Below are 22413 nucleotides of genomic sequence, written 5' to 3'. Positions count from 1 at the left end.
TAAATCATTATGCAATTAAACGGATCGCTTCAGAGGTCGCTGCAGCGAATCCTCTTGTGGTTTGTATAATTTTGTTTCTTGACTTGTTGCAACCCTCTGGCAACAAAGATCACTCTGTGGTTTTAGATTTAGATTCTGGGCCATGTCTTCATAATACAGTCTAATGTATAAAAATATGGATGAGGAGCAATGTGCTACAAAATGCTAGGCGTCTTAAAAAGGCAGAGGCTATTTGTAGCACATGTCTAATAGGAAACCAACCCATGGGAAGCTTTTTCTAACCAAGAAGTGTAAGATAGTGATGATAAAATGTTTGAAATAACCACCAAATGGTTTGGAAAAGAAAGCACAAGCATCATGAGACACATTCTGACAGCATGGACAACAGCCTTTCCCAGGGATGCTACACTTGGCATCACAACCAAAGCAGCCCGTGATCATCTTGGAGCAGAGAAAGGCCACCACAATGCTCTCCCACAAACACCACATAGTCCTGCAGGTCGCACGAGATTAGAAGTTGGAAGTGGACCTCCACAAAAAGCTTGTGTTCCCCTCAGAGACCGTGGTCACGACACTCTGAACAGACATGGTGCTGTGGTCAAAAAACACACAGCGGGCACTGGTGGCAGAGTTAACAGTGTCATGGAAGAAGATGTAAAGGAAGCTTACGAAAGAAAGAAAACTGTGTAAACTGTGCAGCAGCTCAAATGGTTGGAAGATACATAATAATGCATCAGCTTTATATAGCGCTTTTCTGGACACTGAAAGACGCTTTACATTGCATTATTCATTGACTCCATGCTCGGTGGTGGTAAGCTACTATTGTAGCCACAGCTGCCCTGGGGTAGACAGATGGAAGCAAGGCAACCAGTCTGCGCCATCGGTCCGACCACCACCAACCACTCACTCACTCACTACATTCGCCAGGCTTCCTGGTGTTACCAAACGGTATCCCATCCAAGTCCTGCCAGGCCCTTCCCTGCTTAGCTTCCAAGGTCTGACGGGATCGGGCAGAGCAAAGGCGGTATGTGGCCATATTTTCCCTGTTTTACGTGGGATGTAAGGGGTTTGTGGCAACATCCATGACCTACCTAATGAAAAAGATTGGGGTAAAAGGGTCATGCCAACAATACACCATTAAGTCTTTGTCTGCAGCAGCGGGGGGGAAAGCAGTAAACGGCTTTGGATTAACCTGTTAACTGCCACCTTGGGGTTAGGGTTAACAATTATTTATATCCAAATCTCAAAGTGTATTGACTGGAGAGCTTGCAGCCTATATGCCAGTGTGATACCTAATTTGAAAGCCAAGACCTTCTAGTTTCTAAAAATATGTGTGAGATCTGTGTGAGTGAAACACAAATTACTCTACATTTGCCGTTCTTACCCCTAATCATATTCTGATACGGGTTAACTAACCCTAACCCTAACCCTAGTCCCCTGTTGAGGGGGGACGGCAGGTAACAGGTTAAAAGAAAAAAAAAACACTTGAGCTGTTCGATGAAACAGGGACCCTGACTGTTGAGCCCAGATAAGCCCTCTGGAGATGTCATGGGAAACATCAAGGAAGGAGGGTGTCCACCTGATGACCCCAGTGATGCAACTACCCATAGTAACACCTATGTCTGTAAATAGAATAAAAAATAACACCCTCACATTAAACTGCTTCACTCAGCACTTCCCTTGTAAGTTCAGAAACAAGGGTTGAATCACATTTAGCTAAATGTGAACATTTGAATCATCTTTGAGAGCACCTTGAACAGAACTTCTACAATGTCTTAATACGTCATAAACAAAATGAGGTGTCAAATCCTGTGACACACATTTGCAGAGGTCACATGAACAGTTATGCCCTATTTCTAATCACACACTATCCGGGAAATCTAGTCCATGGCTCAACATTCAATAAGGCGGAAAAAATGACTTGTGTCAAAAGGAAAATGGCGGAGTGCAGCAGCTCATTATAACCTGAAAGAGCGGTGTCTTTTCTCATGCTGATGTCCCAGAGGAGAGAGACTTCTATCATTCGGCAGCGGCATCAGAAGAAGTGGACCTTGAAAAGAATCACGACCTAAACACTTCAGTCAGTCGCGCGGATGAAACGACAGACAGGATAAAGACAAATCAGATCTCATAAAAACCACTCGAAGTGAAATTCACTCAAAGAGGAATCATTTAAATTAAGTGCAAATTGGAAATGCTGAGGAAAAAACTAGGTGTCAAAAAGTTTCTGCTGCTTTGTCGTTGACTGATTGAAGTTTGCAAGTCTTCCTCTGTCGCTCCGTGGTTGGTTCTTGGCATCCTTGGACACGCGGGTCTTGTTGAGCTGGTGAAGATAGATTTCCCAAACACTCCACTTCGTTTTGGGTTCAGTAGTTAGGATCACGTTCATTAAGTCACATCAAGCAGCTAAATGTGGAGAGCCTGTCAATCACAAGCCAGTTCTTGCTTCGCCTTCCAACAGACTCGCTTATTCCGGTGTCTTGTGTGACTGTCGGCAAACCTTTTTAATCATTTCCTAATCATTTAATCATCCAAAATGGTGTGTACTTTGTTTTCTTAATAGTCCTAATTAATCTCAGATAATCATGTCACACTTCACCCACCAGCTTGCCTCCTGTATTTGTATAATATACAGTCTGGTGTGAGGTGTTTGCATGCATTTGTACCTGCACTCACTAACATGCGCTGACCAAATGAACAAAAAAGGTCAATTGCATATGATTGCTTTTGATACACGTAAAAGATATTGCGTCTATAAAGAGAGTAAGAGTTGGAAGACAGAAAAAAGGATGAAACTGTTTTCTCCATAAGTATAGACAGTGAAATTGTATTTATTAGTGCTAGTCTCATGTCATCAAATCACTGGTTTTGCTTGTGAAATTCGACTCCCATTACTACTATACCAACATTTGGGCTTCCTCCATCTCCCCCATCTCTTACACTTTACTATCGAATGAGCTTACATTATGGTCGGGATGATATGTTAAATAGCCACTTTGCATCAGTATAGAAAAGCATACAGCATCAGCGCAACATTTTACCCCCATTCTTTCAAGCTCAGGAGTCCGCATTCCCAGCACAGACAGTTTAAACTCTCTTCTAAAGCTGAGGTGACAGTGGCAGCTTCACAGTCGTTTTCTCCTACTTCCTCACCACCTACCACATTAAAATAACATGAATTCTGTCTGAACACCTTTCCAAAGACTACAGGGACCTGCATAGCGACACTATTTCATTGTGTGAAAACTGTAGGTTAAAAAGAACCCCTTTCTACCAAACACACACAAGCTAAAGCTTTGCACTGCAGCTTTGCCAGGTCTTTAAAGTTACTTGAAGGAAAGGTGTGTTTTTTGTATTCCAAAGGTAGAGCTTGGAGTTTCTGCAGTAGAGCTGGTTTAGTAACTTTATTCTTGCCTGGAGCGTGTGAATGGGTGACTGGTTCCTTTGCTGTAAAGCGCTATATAAGTTTACTGTCAACCCCTAGTTGGATGCAGGTCAGTGTTTTTATCCTTAGTCCCGGTGTTGTCCTGTTTAATATTGATAGTAATTGTTGTTATTGATTATTGACTTTTGGTTCTCTACGTTGCAGCTTTATCAGCACATTTCCGAGTGTGTGAACCCTACTCCGACCACAAGGGGCGCTATCACTTCGGCTTCCACTGCCCGCGGCTCTCGGACAACAAGACGTACATGTACTGCTGCCACCACAACAACACGGCCTTCAAGTACTGCTGCAACGAGACAGAGTATCAGATGATCATGCAGGTCAACCTCACCATCACCCCCGACGGATACGCTCACAAGTAAGTCACACACATAAAATCCTCATCGATTAATGCACGTATTAGCTCAATCGGTAATTGGTATGCCTCTCTTTTAGGGGCTGAATCAAATCGTTTCTTTGAATAATAATTTGGGTCATTTTTAATTTTCAGGTTGGTGTTCATGAATAGTGCAAAAGTTGACAGAAATAGTCTTGCATAACGATTCAGCTAATTACGAAAGGCCTTCCAAATATGGAAATACTTTCTGGCTCTCAAAGTTTGCCAACCACTTTTATTTAGTTAAAACTAGGACTGTGCACAACCTGACTGAAGCCGGAATCCGTGCTTGAATTAGCTTATGAAAGAATGCATTTCACTATGTACAACGGTATTAAAACTGCCTAATGTGTTTATTATAAGTTGAAATTAATATTTTCAGAGGACGTCATGTCTTAAAAAACGTAGAACAGGAAGAGTCTTTCATATTTTTAAGGTAAATAATTGTCGGACTTGTTTTGAGCACCTTGCTCAAAGTATTTTCATAACGCTCAGTTATTTGCTAGCATTTTTTCTGTTTTCCCGTTTTTTCTGGCCACCGTTTTTACATGCTGAGATATGTTCTTACCTTAACTTAGATGAGTTGATGCGTACCTGTCTGGTCTTTGTGCGTGTGCTCAGTCACGCAAATGTTGTTAGCATTTAGCCTCTCCCTGCATAGGTATAGCTCCAAACTGGGGTGACGTTAGAAGCTACAAAGCTGCTCCACGTTTTCCCTATTTGAATACAGGTCCAATACAATTCAAGTCTAGTTACACTCGATTTTCTAAGCGGATTAAAAGTCCATGCAGTAATATCGTCGAAGTACTCCAGGTGTTATTACGCCTCACATTATAGTGCCCCTTTTAATCCGCTTAGAAAACAAAGACCAGACAGGTACAAATCAACTCGTCTAGGCTAAGGTAAGAACATATCTCAGTATGTAAAAATGGTGGCCTATTCCTTTAAAGGGACTATACAGAGTTTAAAAATGGTAAAATAATTTTACTAAAATGATTTTTAGATCTAAATCTAAATGTTCCAAAAATGTCCTAAAATGTAGCATGAGCTCAGACCTGTTCACCACAACTGCCTCTAAAATCCTGCCCTGTCTCAAAAAGGTGTCACTTTCGGGTCCGAATTGCCGTCAAGCACGTGCTCAATATAGAAGTTGCAGTTACACGTATGACCTGAGGTGGCAGTAGTGAGTATAAAATGGCTAGCTTGCATCTTGCCCCTTTAAGTCACAAAAACGTAAACTAGGTGCCTGAAAGAATGCCCAGAGCGTATTTACACATTAAAGTGTCCACTCCAATGTGCAGAGGTGAGAAGAGCTTCAAGGGAACAACAAAGCCTGCCGCACGGGCACTTTCCTCAGCTGGTTGTTCTGTGTCAAACTCATTGACACAGCTTGTTGCCTTCCGCTGCAAGGCATGACTGACATTGATCTACTCCACACCTCCAGAGAGCCGAGAGGGAGAGATTGAGCAGCAGACGAGGCAGCGGTTGTTGTTGTGAGTGGGCGGATCCACGTTTCTCGAAGGCAGGTGTCACTTCGGATATTATCACTGTGTACATTGGTTTGCAAACACATCTGTTCAGTGTTAAATTAACGTATTGGAGCCTTTTCATCATACACACCTGCAACATGATTATTAAGAAAAGGAAAATAACATTATTATTATCCTGTTTGAGAAATGAAGGTTGCAGATTGATGAATGTCAGTTGTCTCTTGAAAGGTGAAACATTCACAACACTAAAACAACCCAGCTTGAGAACCTTTGACTAACATTACTATTTTCTAGCTATTATTCTTTCACTCAGAATCACATTTTCTTTAGAGTTTAATTTACTGTGGACTTGTTTCATGACCAAAAGGCTGTGGCAGGATAAAACTGGTCATCCTCTGTCTGGGCCACACTCGCAGTGAGCCTCTTTAGCAGCGGTGTCCTCAATGGGACAGAAGCGACCAAACCGTGCTCTTTGTGCTCTGCCTTGGCCCGGTTCACTCTGCCTAAAGCGGTTCATGGTATTTCAGTCTCAGAGATGGCGAGCTCTCATCTTGGATTCACAGGGGAATGAGACCTTAAGCTTGAATTTCACCAAAGGTCACTTGAGATAAAAGGAGTGTATACAGTGGCACACGTCCCTTTTGTATGAATGGAAGATGGCAGCTTCTCTTTTGGATGAAGTAAATCTAGAGGAAGTGATTTAACAAGCAAAGTGTGTCCTATTTTGTCTAGATACCAATGTCAAAACCAAACTATAGGCGCCTACCACATTTCGAGAACATCTATTTCAGTACAAAATAGGGATGCACCGATCCAATGCTGGTATCGGATATCGGAGACGATACTTAAAAGAAGATATCGGGTATCGACTACAAATATCCGATTCTAAACCGATACCAGTTTTGGCTCGCAATGCCTTAAAAACAATAATTCTAAGTGAATAATGGCATGCTGTACATCATTTGAAAGCTAAGAACCAGGAGAATGCAATCGCTGAGTTAGTTTTAACCACCGCATTTTTGATCGCCGTGCAAAATGTCGTGGTTAGCATCAATAGCATGCTAACGGAAACTAATCAAGGCTGGGTCAGAAACTATGATAGAAATATTTAAAGTAGCCTAATAAAATAAAATCGACTACTGCTGAAGCCAAGTGTTTGTATTTTAGTTTAAGAAATAATAACTGATCTAACATATTTGTACTGATTAGGTCACCTCATGTGAACTGTATATATTAATGTAACCTAAAGCCTGTCATGCACCCAAGGATATTTGGTGACTTTATTGATCTTAAAATGGAGAAAAGAGTAAATTTTTCACTCAGAGAAAGCTACTTTTAAGAAAGTGGTATTGGTAAATATCGGGTATCGGCAGACACTCAAAACCCAGTATCAGGATCGGTAGCAAAAAAGCTGGATCGGTGCATCTCTAGTACAAAACATATAGTAGAAATGCAAAGGGGGCACAATGACTTAGCGCTTAGAGCCAATAGAGCCAATTAAAAACATATACACTATGCTCCTCTCTGGGCCCAGAACTCCCCTGCAAAATGTGGATATTGTGTTGTTGCTAGATCTGAAGTGGTTTGTAAATGCCAAATATTATGGTCTCTGCCTTATTCATCCTGAAACAGCATGTTCAAACACTGAATGAATAAACAATCATTTAGCATTGGCGTTATGTAAGCTTCTTTTAAGCGCATGTAGTAGAGTGCGCTGTGGCAGCTCTGAGCCATCTGTGCAGTCTCGAAATGTCCCTGGTCCTACTGTATATAAACAAGGTATCTCTTATTTTAGCCGACTGTCTTATAAAGTCATTACAAACAGTTCACTTCCTAGACATTAATAATGGGGTCGGACTAAGATGAAGTTGTGCCGTGGGGGTCATAGATTGTGGAAGAATCCTTGAGAGATTTTCAAAAGCACAGAGGATTAGGTCTTTCGCCAAATTAACAAGAACCATTTAAGTGCAGCAAACTGAACAGATGGGGTTTGTCTGAAATTATCACGGGACAATTTGTTAAAGGTTTTTGCTCTTTTTAGCAGCAGGTAACTTTCACAAAACGCTGGCTCCATCATTTAATCCCTTCTAAGACTGTTATGATGTTCGTGTTGCTTTCATGTGTCCTCGGGTCATCTTCCTGAGACGTGGCGTCGCAATTCCCCACTTGTTTTATGTTTATGTGCTTTTATCTCGGAAAATGGGGATATTATTGCCACCAAATAAAATATTAACCATTAAGCTATCTCGCTTTGGTGTTAGCCTTCTCAAAGGCTCTGTTTGTTTTATAAAATATCAAGGCAAGTTTCTTTGTAGAGCACAATTCATACACAAGGCAATTCACAGTTGCATCAGTAAAACATCAACATAAAAATGCATTAATTATGTTAAAAAGCAAGAATGTAGATAAAATACTTTCAGTTGTCATATACACAGGTAAAAAGAACGGTTTCAGCCTGGATTTGAACATGGTCCGAGTTGAGGCCTGTCTCACATCCTCATGAAGACTGTTCCAGATTTTGGCTGCATGAAACTGAAACGCAGCCTCACTAAGTAACTTGTTACCCTTAATAAATCCCTTTTTTAGTCCCTCTGGGGGTGATACAAGTGTTAATCGGATGATTTTGGGGTCTTTCATCTCCCCCTGGTGTCTCTGTCCAGAAAACCACCCTTGCAACTTCCAATAGACACCAATAAAATCACGAAGAAGAAGCTAACAGGCTAACGCGCAAAGCTAACTGTGTGCTAGCGCCGCTTTAGCAGTACTGTTTACTGCCACGTTTGCTAAAAAAAAAAATCATCTCCATTGTGTAATTGGATGTACAATATCCCTCTCTCTCTTTGTCTTTTCTGTCAGCATAGTATTTGCTCTCAGCATGTTGCGTTTTTTTTCTCATGAATTGTCTGTGAGAGCAAATACTACGCTGACAGAAAAGACAAAGAGAGAGAGGGATATTTTACATCCAATTACACAATGGGGATGATTTCTTTCACTCAAATTTGGCTGTAAATACTGTTTAAGTGGCGCTAGCCCACAGTTAGCTTTGCCCGTTAGCCTGTTAGCTTCTTCTTTGTGATTCCATGAGTGTGTATTGGGGCCTCCGACCCAGAGGCAGGAAAGTTGCATTTGTGATTATCCTTGTCAGAGACACTGGGGGAGATGAAAGACCTTCCAATCATCCCATCAACACTTGTATTACTTGGTTCATGTCAGATATGTAGTTTGGTGCTAAACCATGAAAAGACTTGTACACAAGCAGAGATGTTTTAAATTATATTCTCTCAGCGACAGGAAGCCAGACTAATATTGTGCATTTCCTGGTTCTTGTCAGGACTCGAGCCGCAGCGTTCTGGACGTGCTGCCGTTACAGTAGTCAAACCTGCTCACCAATCATTTATCTGTTGCTTGTGTCACTGTACTTGTTTAATGAGTTAATGAATCTAATCATGCAAATAAGTTATTCTGACATAATTATGTGGTGTATTCTATTCTATCAGATTATTTATTCTTATTTCTATGAGCAATATTGGTAAAACTTTTTTTTTCCCTCAGCAAAAAAACAAAACAAAAAACAAAACATTCACACATGGTGGTTAATCGTGTCCCAGTTGGTGTGGGCTTAAGTGTGTCGGCTGCTCTGCTCATGTGCACATTTGGAGATTGTTTTCCCAGATTACCCTGTGCTAACACCACTCCAAGTGCTAAACCTTGTGTGCTAAGTCTTTGAGCTAACAGTGCGGTCTGTCTCCTCTGCAGTAACTACACAGCCCTGGTGGGAGTGTGGATCTACGGCTTCTTCGTCATGGTGCTGCTGGCCCTGGACTTCCTGTACTATTCGGCCATAAACTACGAGCTGTGCAGAGTTTACCTGGAGAAGTGGGGCCTGGGGGGTCGCTGGTTAAAGAAGGCGCGCAGTCAGTGGCACAGGTCCATACCGGAGGAGAGTGAAGCCCCGGGCCCCGTGCAGCCCATGGGCGCGGGACACTACCAGCACAGACACAGCTTGAGAGGGGAGAGCCACAGCCCCACACTGCTGCCATACAACACCTCCACAGCATGGTAAGATGAGCGTTTTCAAGAATCAGGACTATTACCTGTACAATGTTCTGATTGTACTGTTTCCGCTTCTATCATCTACTCACCCATCCTAAAGGCCCTTGAGGCATGAGCTTACTCACATTGTTAAACTCTGCGTGGCCATTATTTGATATTCGAGCTTTGGGCAGATATTCTCATCAGTAAGTTTTCATTGCGCATCTCGAACCGTCTCCTCTCCGTGTCATCTCCTCTGAGTCTTTGCGGCTAATTAGAGAGCTATCATTATTAATGAATGGGAAGAAGAATGAGCTGGCTCCTCTGCCCAGTCCTGCCACAGCCACGGGGGACTTCCCGCTCATATTTAACCCCCATCATCCCACAATAAGACAGATTACAAAGGCATTTATAGACTTTCCGGAGCGTAACAGCAGTACATCCCATCTGTCTTTTTTGACCTTTGAGAGTATTTGAACTACTCTCTTGGTGTAAGCAGTTGCACTGACGATGGTCTATAGTGAGCTGGAGCCCACAACAGCTGTGGGGGACAACAATGAAATGTCACTTTGTATTAAAGCTGTTAAACCTGTACATTTTTCATTGGCCCACCTATAATAAGCAACCTTTATCTACTGTGACCACCATTACTATTAATATCCAGACTACACTAGGGCAGCAAGGTTTATCGATGTCAAATCAAGGTTTTGACTACCGCAATGACTAACTAACCTAACCTCAAGAGGATTTTTTTTTTCTTGTGCCTCTGGCATTTGAGTAATAGATGTTTGTTTTTGTTTTTGTTTTTGTTTTTGTTTTTGTTTTTGTTTTTGTTTTGTATGCTTTATTGTCCCTTCCCGGCTGGTGGATTCACCTATTGCACATGTTTTTAGTGGTAGGGGAAACCGGAGTAACCAGAGGAAACCTACGCAGACACGTGGAGAACATGCAAACTCCACACAGAAAGGCCCCGTCCTGGTGGAAATTGAACCCGGGACATTTTAGCTGTGAAGCGGAGGCGTTAACTGCTGCGCTACCTGTTCATCAATCAGAACAGTCAAGTCTCAGGTTCTATCTATCTATCTATCTATCTATCTATCTATCTATCTATCTATCTATCTATCTATCTATCTATCTATCTATCTATCTATCTATCTATCTATCTATCTATCTATCTATCTATCTATCTATCTATCTATCTATCTTTCTTTCTTTCTTTCTTTCTTTCTTTCTTTCTTTCTATAGATGCTATATGATTCCATCCTGGATTTATTTTAGTCACGTGGCTGTCCCCCAGTGGTACTATGAATGTAGGGGGAAACTCCTCCAGAAGGGCGCAGTCCACATAAAACCAAAGATTTTATGAAAGTATATTATTGTGTATTGTTCTAACGTGGGGCAATTTGAGTGAGAATATGTCGTTTGACTAAAGTCTAAAAGTTACTTCCTTCACATTTTTTGCCATTTTGGTCTGGCAAGGGAGCTGGGCTTGACGCGGTCCACAATCAGAAGAATAATCTTATATATTCACTTTTCACACCTGACATTTTCTGCCAACTTCTTTGCTTGCACCGACACTTCCCTCTTAGTCAGGTTATTGGACTCAACCAACTTACTGGGAGGTGTGTTCAACTTCAACACCCTTGAAAACCCCTCATGTAGTCCAACATATAATGGTATCTCCTTGGTACAAGAGAGTAGTATGAACCAACAGCAAGATGCAAAAGTTCTTTCATTTGTTATTTAATAGATTTACGTCACCAAGCCCATTTGTGTAACTTTACTCTCAGCCGATAACAGCATAATGGGAGAGTCTGTTGTTTATCAAAAATGTTATTTCAGTGAAAACATTGTATTTCACCATTTTTAGCCAATGCGTTTAATGAAATGAATATGAAGGTAACGTTATTGCTTTAGTAGTACCTCATTTCTCGCTGAAGACGGTCTGTTCTCAATGCCTGCTTTGTTTTGGGTTCTGCTGAGTGTAGTCATATATCTCAGATCCTCCTAATGTAATCCAACAGGAGTTTTGACAAATGAGTCTATGGGGCCAGACTTGTGGACTGTGTTAGACCGAGGAGCAGAGGGACCTCAGGCTGTTCTCTATTGGATACATGCTGTAAGTACAAGACTGAACATATCCGCAGAGCCTCCTCATTACACTTTAAGACTGCAGAACTTGATAGGTCCCATCAATCTCCCCCCTGACCCGCACATCTCCAGCTCAACTGCAGCCCACAAAAAGAGCTTATGGCCAAACCCTCATTGACAAAATGGGCTCGGGCAGAGGGATCGTGTTAACTTTATGGAGATGCATGCTGCTGATGAGTGATGAGAGCTGCTTCCGACCCAGAAAATAGTGAAAAGTAGTCAGGAGATACAAGGAATTTCCGCCAGAACTGCTGCTATAAAAAGCTTTGGAATAAACAGGGCATTTACAGAGAGTGGAGACAATTCTTCAATAATAATAAATATCTGACGGATTTGGGACCTAATTTCCAGACTTTTCTGGGGCAAGATGTTGTGTTATTTTCCACATAAGATCTTTGCAGAGTCTTAATATCTCTTGCACTCGTCTAATGTGTTACATTTCTTGTTATTGTACAGACCTAAGGGATTCGCACGTCATGTATCATATAGGAAAAGGGTGTAATAAATAAAACGTGTATTTATAAGAGTTTTGCTGTCGTTGTAAATTTGGCAAACAGACAAACGTGGCTAAGAACAGAAAGTTACAAGCACGACCAAGGAATGCAGCATCAGTGTCTCAATGCTGTCGTAAATATTGACTTGAAGTGCACAAAAAGCAGCTTTTGGAGATGTTTTCACTGCAATGTCAAAAGATCCAGCGTTGCGTTAATCTTTCCCCAAGATCTTGTATTGATGATGGGAGAGTGTGACCACTGTGCAAAGCCATCTCCAGCACAGCCCACAGGTTCTCAATGGGTTAAGGGTTTTGGACTCTGTGGCCTGACCGACTGCAGCAAACCCAGGTCATTTTTTTGGTCAAGCAGTGGAGTTGCAATCTTTGTTGTTATCCATGTGCAACAGTTCAAGTTGAGATTTACGTTTAATTACAATAAGTAGGAGAAAGTAGCTTTATGTTACTTGCCTAAAATCTCATTCTGTTTACCTGTTTGGATAATCCTCAAGTTAATAAAAATGTCAACATAAACGTTTCCACGTAAAATTGCATTACTAATTTTTATTTTAATTGTGAATAAATGAACATTATAATTGTCATTAGATTTGTGTCAGATTTTTCTCATATCTGGGGAAATAAGTCAGGTCATGTTTATGTGTTGTTTTTTTTCTATACATCTAAACCAACCCTTACAAAACTGTGAGCACAACACTATTAACAATGAGGGGGAAAAAAGTCTACAACAATTGAATGACATCCAACCACATATATCCCGTGTAATTGGTCCAGTAAGTTTGCACTGGCTCTCTCCCCGACTCAGTATTTGACTGTAAGTGTGTTTTGAAAGATCCACTGATGTGCAGAGCGAAGAAGCCTAGAAAGAGAGTACTTTAGCTCAGCTCCTTAAAAGGCAATTGACCGTCCATTTCCTGGACGTTCTATGTCCATTAAGGGCTCAGCAGCTTCAGAACAAAAATCTCTGGAGGCTTTTAAAACATTAGACATTTGGAGAGGCTGCCCTGACTTCGTCTCTTTGGCAACAATCTAAACATCAACTAATAGTCAGCTGAAAAACAGAGGGATGCTGGATGAATTTACTATTTACCAGATGCGGAAGAAAGTGACTTAAAAATTATGTTATGGAAGGTGTTTATTTGTAGAACCGATGTACAAATTTTGAAAGCTTTAGTCAGTATTCATAAAAGGGTCCATTAACATAGATATTTATTTTTCAAAGTCAAAATTATAAATGCATGTGTGAGGAGGAGATATCAACAGATAGCGGATTGCATTTCCACTACCAGCACATCAAAGAAAGACTTGGCGATTCGAAATATACTTGGCGCAAATTTACTGTGAAATGTTGTCCACCTACTCAAGGCTGCCATTGGCTACACGGATTTCAGCAATTTGAGCTACAGTGGTTAGTCTGTCAGACTGGACCAAATTGGCCAGCCTTCTCTCCATGTCATTTCTCCACTGTTTTGATTGATACTGACCACTGCTAATGAGAAAGAGCCCAGAGGTTTAGACCCAGTCCTCTATGGCCATCAGAGTTTGACTCTTATAAAAGTCACTCCTACTATCCTTCCACTTTTCCATCATCGTCTTTGGCCCATGGAAACAAAGAGAAAGTGTTAGCCATCACCATGAGTCTCTCTCTGTAAAACATAAAACATGAGGTTGGTACAGTGTGCCCCCTCAGAGAAGATGATATTATACACTACTGTCAGAGGCCATGCTGTACTGCTTGATATGTTTCTTCTTCTTCACTGCTTTACAAAATTGTTCCCGCTTATCATTGTCTTGAGGTGTGTCTATCTCCTTGTGTGTTGGATTGCTTTGTGATGGCCCCCACTGCTCTGTCTGCTCCTGTGCCCTCATCATGACAGCGTGTCCAGCTATCGAGGATCCAACCTGAACATTTCAACACATTTCCAGGGGCATTTCAGTCAGTGCGATCAAAGCCCTCCCTGTCTCCTGCATATTCACGTCCATCTTTGAACTTTGGCGCTGGGCTTTGGGTGGCAATAATAGGATTGTACATTATGAAATTATTCCTGGCCGGACTGTCCGCGGAGCAGCATGCCAAGACCTTGTCCAATTAAAGCTGCTCTCTCCATGTGGTGCGAGTTAATTAACATCACAGACCATACAAAGGCAGCCAGGCGGGGGCTGCAGGCGAGAGGCAGGGGGCAGCAGGGAAAAAGTTCACCTGTTTTGCAGCGTTTGAATGACTTCCAGACTCACATTGGTTTTTAAATTTGTTTTTGCCTTTAGTCACTCCTTAGCTAGTTTTTCAACTAGATTGTTTTGCCTTTGCATCAAAAAAGTATTCTTGACCGCCCACCTGGAAATTTTCAGTGTGGTTCTTGCACACAGTGCGATTTCACTTACAAATGCAAAACCTATACACATCCCATGACAGGGAAGACATTCAAAATTAAGGGGACAGTCACAAAGAATGCCATTTACCTTAAAATGCCCCTGAGGACTTGGGGAAAACCACACAATCACTTAAAACACAAATAGCAGAACACAGGTGCAGCATTAGGAATGGAGACCTAAGAAATCCAGTGGCTGGTCATTTTAAGGAGGCACAGTATCCTGTCTCCTCTCAAATATATAAAAAAGATTGAGCAGGTGAAACTCCCGAGAAGAGGAGGGGACTTTAACAGGTTGCCCTTACAAAGAGAAAGCTCCCATGTAGGATATACATTACAAGCCTTAACCAAGATTATGAGATCAAGCACTTCCTTTAATCTTCAATGTATTGTTATGTGCAATCACATATTTTATTATATTTTAATGTTTTTTGTTAATCTAATGAATCTTGACAGCAGACAGCTTGTGATACTGTTAGAAAAGGTTGTAATGGTTGTACCTTTGACTACTCTCATGTATTTATGTGTCTGACTCCTGCTCACTCGTGGATGTGCCGACCCATCAGCGGTACTGGGGACCGGTTATATACAGGAGTGGCATACATTTGAACTACGACTAGAGGAAGATCCATTTGAAATATTGTCTCAATAAATGTCTTTTTGGAGAAAGTGTGCAGGCTTTTTCATCATTCATTCTTTGTCTTTGCATCACCAATAATTTGAAAAAGATTTAAAGGAAGAGAAGGGCGGTATACAGACCAATATCATAAAGTTTTATGCTATGCATTACAAGACTGTAAATTTACTGCATTGCATGAGATGTGGCACACTAGTTTCCAATCATCAGCAGTCACACAATCATCGCACTCATTCATGGAGCTGAGATGGCTTTGGTCAAAAGGCACAACAGCAACATACATTGTCAGAAGGTGAGATCAACCTGTCAGTTTGGGGAATGCTCTGCAGACCTCCTCTACATTCTGACATGGTTTAAGTCAATGAGACGTGCTTGCTAATGTCTTGTTTCCTGTGTTTTTTTGGACAGAACCTTGACGCTGGTGGACCCACTGAAGAGTAGCAAACTGTGTTTGTGGAGCTGATGAAGCCTCTTTGGACACCTGTGACGGAGCAGCCAAACTGTAGTACTGGACTGTACTGGATTGGAGTACCACAGTACTGATTAAATGTACTGCATTGGGCCATGACCACAGCCTGTTCATGAGCACAAACATCCTGAGACTATCAAGAGCCAGACGCGTGGCATTTAGACTCCACTGTGGACGCCTCTGAGGACTGTGGACTGCCAGCGCCTGCAGTACTTGGACAGATACGACATACTTGTACTCCAGAGATCCCCGAGAGGCTGTGGGGCCTGGAGCCCCATTAACTCAGACTGGAGGAGCAGTGCAGTTTGTCTTTGGGGCTGTTTTTGATAACTGTTCTTTACTGCTGTGCCGTGTCCTGTAGCAGTTAGACACAGTCTGTTTGGTGATTTATTTATGTGAACTAGTCGGAGAAATGTAGTGGGGGACATTCAGAACATGTACAAAACGTAGGTTGATGCTGCGCATCTCGTAGACTAGTGTTTGTTACTGATCAGAGACATAGTATCTGCAGCCATGTTTAGACACTTGTTATAGACAATGTTTTAGCTCTCCTTTATGAAAAGTGTGTTTTCTGATGAGGATGAATTGCCATAGTTTCTGTAGCTCTAATACTCGGTCATCAAGGTTTCTAATAGGTTTTGTATTACTGAGGTAAAGATAATCATTCTTAGTAAATCTTTCACCTGTAACTATAAGATCAGGGATTTCTCACAGAAAAGCGCTTTGTGCTCATTTCCACTGAGTGCGACCTTCACCTTTGGCTGTGTGCCTACGAGCCCATTTAGTGTTAACAGATTCCTCGATAATCTCCTCAATGACTTGGACGCCCTCCGCTATTACCTGAGCTGCCTCCATTAGCAATATGATACAAATGACTCTCCACCCGGTAGTGCTTTAGTATGTCCCACGTTGGTCCGACATGTCATTCAGCCATCAGCCATAACTCTCAACAAAACCACTAAAAACACATTGAATCCCTTCACGGTCAGCAATAATGTACAGTGGCTCAGAGAAGGTCAAGTGGAGAGTGAAAGTCAGAGGAGTTACACACAGGAGTCAGGCTCTGCAGCTAATGGCACCGATCAGAACATTTCACTTCATTTCTAATCCATTGCCAAACAAATCCATTTTAGAAATGTGGGAGGCGTCAGTGAGACATACAGTATAATAAATATGGGCTTGAGAAATGCATACCGTAAATCCCTCTCACAATTGTTTCTGTAATTACGGAGAGAGAGGACGGCGGAGATGCCAGACTTGATCACAGTCCAGATGTGCAGGAGGTGTCTGTGCAGCTGCTGAATTGGCATTTCTCTTTTTTTGCACAGTCTGCGTTTCCGTAGAAAACATTGTCACAAACTCCACAAAACTTCTCAAGGACAGGTTTAAACTCCCTGTCTATTAGTGCATTCATGTGTTCCTTGGATGGTCCTGGAAACCGGTCACAGCAAGCATGCCTCAGTCAGAACTCTCTCAAACTCTAAAGAGTGTATTCATCACAATGCCGACCACCACTGAGACGGGCATCTGAACGATAAAGCTTCATCACAGACCACTAGATCCCATGACTATCATTATTATCACAGATTTTTCAATTGATTGTTATAGCTTTTCAATTTGGCCGATTTTAGCGCTTGAATGCATCCCTTAACCAGCCTGTAAATGAACGCTGGTCCAATGCATATGAGAGCATCAGGTTATCAGCAATAATACTTCCATTTGCTGAGTGCTTAGAGCAAGTCCATCTCATCTCGCGGGCTAAAGTTTAATTGCATGTGGAGAACCAAAGTGCCCGAGTGGAATAATTGGCCCAGAGTTCAGCCGTGGTCCTAAATTACAGACTCCTCTCCTGTAGCTGCCTCCTCAGTCCTGGTTCAGGCAGAGCTTTCTGACAGTTTCTGCTGCACAAAAAGGGGATTTAATTAGCTCCCAAAGCTGGATAAGTTGAAGTGTTAGATACGGCATTGGATGTGTCTTTGTTTTGTTTACTCTTGTATACAGTGTATTACGGTAATAAGACGTGTATGAGGTCTGGTAGTCGACAACAACAACAATAATGAATGTTAAACCCAGGGAAATCTCCGCAAACGGTAGCAGCAGGGTCAGAACGAATCATCTTTCAATCGTAGATAATGTTTTAAGTGTCCAGGTTTTGTAGAGCTTTTGTTTTTGTTTTTGAAGGTGATGTGACAGAAGTTTGTAAATGAGCGTGTGCTGCATTGGTGTGGTTCTTGGAGACGGTGAAAGCTTTAGAAACTTTGATTTTGGCCACAGCATAACGGCTTTATCGCAGCTTTTAGATTGACCTAGGCGATTGCATGTCTACAAAGAGGTCATGGCAGAAGTAAAGCCTCAATTTTACTCTTAACCCAGTTCAAAATGTGGAGCAGAAAGTACAAATATTGTCTTTAAAATGTAGTCGTTTTTACCGTCAAGGGACCACAGAATGCAGCATGTGCTTTGCTTGAAAATGCACAACACAATTACTGTCCTGGCCGTCAAGAAGCTCTCACCAAGTTCCCGATTCCTTTATTGATTAGGACTATAGTACCATGTTTGGGCGTAGGAAGCCTCTCTGCCGGTCCTGTCTCTGATCCCGGTTACCGTGGAAACAGTTGCCTTACAGTCAAAAAACGCGGTTCGCGCAGGAGCTTTGTGTTGCAGTATAGGCCTACAAGTACCTCACTTCCCCGGGTGTGGTGAAGATGACAGTGTTGTTCAGTGTCGTGCCACTATAAAGAGAGGAGGCTGTCCTTTTTTTCCCCGGCGTGTTATTGCACTTGTTGACTTTGTATTGTCACGACAGGGACGTAAATAAAGTTTTATCTTTTCCAGTGTGTCTAAGCCCTCTGTGTCCACTGCTCTGTGGGGGGAAGAGACGAACGGCTATTTTTAGGTTGACTTTTAAGCTATGCGCCCTTTTTGGAGTTCACAAGCCAAATTTAGCTTCTTCCTCGTGATTCTATTAGTGTGTATTGGGGCCTCCGAGCTGTAGGCAGTGAAGTTGCAATTGTTGTTTTCTGGCCAGAGACACCAGGGGGGGGTAAACAAGTCATTTAGTTCTATAATAGAGTTTAAATAATTTATTGAGGCCTTGAACCAGCCAGCTCAGTCTCATAATAAAATGTTACTTTTTGAGGTTTGATTTTTAAACCCTCCAGTGTGCAGGATTATAGAGCTCCATTGTGCTTTTCTTCCAAGATTCAATGCCACTAATCATCAGTAATTTTTGAATGACGATTTTACATAATTTCTTTTATGATTTGGTACTGGATTAAAGTTAACTTTTTTCTGATTTAGACATGGTTTATGCCCAGACATAATTTGATCAGATTCTGGTCGATACATCGACCTAAAACATTTACGGATGATCCATCTGTCACTACTTTCTTTTGCTCATACTAACTGTGTATTGTGAACCGGTCATAGCTCCTATTGACAACCCAACTCAGCTTTTCAAATGTACATTTATACCCAATCAATACAACACCACATTTTGCATTGTCCCATAAAAAGTTGACTTTTTCCAGTCCATATATCACTGCTCCAGGCTCTCAGAAGTAGAGCGAAAAAGGTGCTACATGGAAACTGCAGCAGACAGACTATAGGACGCCTCCACACCTGTCCCACCTGCTCACGGTGTTACCACATTGTCAAAGTCTACTAACAAGCTGCGCCCTCAAAGGACCTCCCTGTCAGGGCAATAGCCTTGTCCTCTTCAAAAACTGCACATTACAAAAGTGAAGGATGTGGTGTTATTGTACAAAGGCCAAGAGTCATAAAAAACATTGAGAAAATGTATTGTTCGACCCTAATTTATGTATCAAGACTATCCATCATTAATTCAGTGTTTTAGATAGTGCTTCAATAACAAATGAACAAGGAAATTCTTTTAACTTGAAGATCACTAAGAAATAATTGGTCTGAAGCAGCACCATATTCTAAATCATGTAATTTAACACGATATGGTTCGTCTTTAAGCGGATTTCTTGAATTGATATAAATGTTAATAATTGTAACAAGCACGTCACCACTCCTCCCACTCTGCAATCGCATCTCCCTATTCCCCAGCAGCCTATTTAAACCCTGGAAGTTCTTTCATCACTGCTGACCAAACTTCCAAGAAGGGAAAGGAGTCTATTCTGCACACAGACTCTCTTCACTGAGTTTCACGTCTGTTGCTGATCTTCCCATCACTCTCCGTCACCTGCTATCAGCAAACTGCTCGCGGCAACTGCTCTCAGCATCTTGTATTCAGCATCATCATTGCTGCATCTTGCTCAATAAATCTGTTTTATTCTGCAGGTTGTTGTAGCGTCCCTGCTAATACAAAGCATGGCATTGGTACTCCCACCCGCACTCTCGTCAATATCTTACAAACAGTGATTATACAAAGACGTTCATTAGCGTTATTTCTGTGAAAATTGTGCTGTTGTTATTAACCAGGTCGAACAGAAGAGACTGAATGTGCCGCTGATGTTTTCTGACTTAATTATTCTGATATTTCTAATCAGAACTACTTTACTGCAGCTAATATCCAATAATCAAATCCAAATAAAATGTGGTTTTCCGCTCTAAAAATGGAAATAAATGGCCATATTTACCGAGAGGCACCTGTTCATGAGCACGTCACTCCATCTTGGTCCTCCTTCTCCCCGTATTAGCCGGTAACCAACGCTCCTCATCTGTGCATTTGAAATCAATTGGTTCCATCAATCACCATTTAAAAGCCATTCTATGTGTTTCCACATCCTGCTGAGCTACATCCGCCCAACATTTATCTATTAAAACTACATTAGCCTATACTTTGTTCTCCAACCGGATCTTCGGGCACGCCATTACGATCCATCTCCAGAATTAAAGTTTCTGTAATCTATTTAAGCAAGCTGTTTTCAATGTTCAAGCAATATTGCGGCAGCGGGCCACGCCTATCTTTAATGGAGCATATAGAAAACGGAATATCACATTTAGATGCACAGATACGAAGGCTGCATTTCCTGCTGTAATAAAACAGTTTGACAGATGGTCATGTTGCGGGACGTTGAGTTTAAAAGGTAAGGGTAGGTAGCCTTTCAAGGTTTGTAATTGGACACATTTCCTGTCTGCTGGGGGGAAATATAATAATAGTTTCTCAATCGGAATTTGGATGAAATAGCTGTGCTTGAAATAATGAGTATACTGTGATGTTGTTCTACCCTGTCACTTCATTCACGCAGTGCTGAGTAATCCCGTTCACTCCGGCTTAGAGCTCTTGAATTTCGTGGGTTTTTGTGGTGTCATAGATGGCACACAAAAGTGCTGTTAGCAGAAAGTGAAGGCTTGTTTTCGGTATTGTACCATCAGGTCGTTCCCACTGCTGCCTGAAGGGGGAGGCCAAGTCGCTGACACACAGACCGTTTTTTGTTGTTGTTAATAAAACGCGAAATGGTAGATTGAGGTGAAAGAATGTCATTGAGCCTCCACTATGCGGGATATGTACACAAACTCAGGTAAACAAACCTGCGCTCTTCATATTGGAATCAGAGGTGAACCTGCTCACCACAAACAACACATCTCTTATACATGCCTTTCAGTCATGTGACTGTTGTTGTTATGGTGGCCATTTTGAAAGCCCAAGTAGTAGTAGTATTGACAGTGACATTTTTATGTACTCGTAGTTATTGCTCAAGAAGATAAGTTAGTAAATCCTGCTGTAGCTCGACAGACAGAGCTGTTACGCCTGTGCCACATTTGCTGGTCATATCACATAAACATGCGTCTTTGGGGCTGTGTTTTAACTGTAATCTTCTTGAGCAATGATTACGAGTACATAAAAATGCCACTGTTAATCAGTTGTTTTTCATTTTCAATAGAGATATTGTTACATGTTGTGGTACTGCATAATTCTACTTCGGTATTCAAAATGGCCGCCGGAACTATGCATGAAGTCATTGGAAACGCATGTATTGGGTTTACCGCTCAATTATTATTTTTGTCAAAGCAGCTGAAGGCATAATAGGTAAGGCAGCAAACATCAGTAGCTTCTGGATAGTAAATTATCATGAGAGTCAATCAATCTATCCCTCACCCGCGATGGCGTTCGTGTGAGTGTTTGATCAAGAAGTAAGCTCCTGTAAAATCAGCCAAAATGGGAATTTCATTTCACCCCTTACCTCAGCAATAGGTTCAATTTGCTTTGGCGTTTGCTAGAGATTGGCTTTTGAAAACATCCAATTCAAGACAATTTAGGTTCAGCTAAAGGTATTAGGGGATATTTTAGACTCGTATTTCCTTTTTCTCCTCTCCTAGTTGCTATGGTAACCTTCCCCCTAAATTGCCCCGGCCTCGGAAATCTGATGGGAGGACCGTTTTGAGCCTTCCTACTCCTAAATGAAATGGTATATGTGCTGGGTTTGCTGGAAGGTCAAGGGTGATTGGAGATCATATGAGAAACAAAGGAATGTAGGCAGTTTCTCCATTTGCTAATAGAGACAAACAACTATTTAGATTAAATTCAATTAAATAATCGTGCTGATTTGAAAATGAGGTTTGAGCTTTAACGATTCGATGAAATGCTTGGTCACAATAGATCATCTGCGCAAAGACAGGGCTTTCAATATAGTAAAGCAGTATTAGGGCTGTCAAATATGAGGAATATCCACTGTTATCATATATTTATTGGCTGTTATAGTAAATGGGAATTGAATGTGATGTGAAGTGTTGTTTTTTCTGTTTCAATTGTGCTGCTTTGTTTCACTCTCTGACAACAAGGGCAACACATTTCAGTGGCGCTTCACGGATGGATGCCATAAGTGCTCGAGACCTGTGAGGAGCACGATCGCGCCGTCCTCCTTGATGCGCTGCTTTCCAAAACAATGAGACGTTTTCAACCCAAGAGTGCGCGCCGCCTTCCTTCCAGACTTCTCTTTTCACCCCCCAGACACTTTTATTATTCAA

The 22413-nt window shown here is 41.7% G+C and overlaps 1 protein-coding gene across 2 annotated transcripts in view; it reads left to right on the top strand.

Annotated features, from left to right (window-relative positions):
• Window positions 1-17883, top strand: part of shisal1b (shisa like 1b) — a gene marked incomplete at its 3' end in the record, with an annotated part of 44549 nt that extends 26666 nt beyond the window's left edge. The window contains exons 3-5 of one of the 2 annotated variants that reach the window (XM_079567329.1): window positions 3590-3803; window positions 9068-9370; window positions 15417-17883. In XM_079567329.1, the coding sequence (XP_079423455.1) occupies window positions 3590-3803; window positions 9068-9370; window position 15417 (518 nt within the window). Of the gene's footprint in view, window positions 1-3589; window positions 3804-9067; window positions 9375-15416 lie in introns of those variants that run through there. The other variant, XM_079567328.1, reaches the window with a different exon arrangement.
• Between the last annotated feature and the right edge of the window lie 4530 nt (window positions 17884-22413).

Source organism: Gobius niger (assembly GCF_951799975.1).
Source record: "Gobius niger genome assembly, chromosome: 12".
NCBI classification, from domain to species: domain Eukaryota; kingdom Metazoa; phylum Chordata; class Actinopteri; order Gobiiformes; family Gobiidae; genus Gobius; species Gobius niger.
The sequence above is the reverse complement of the archived record's forward strand: the minus strand, read 5'-3'. Positions and strand labels throughout refer to the sequence as shown.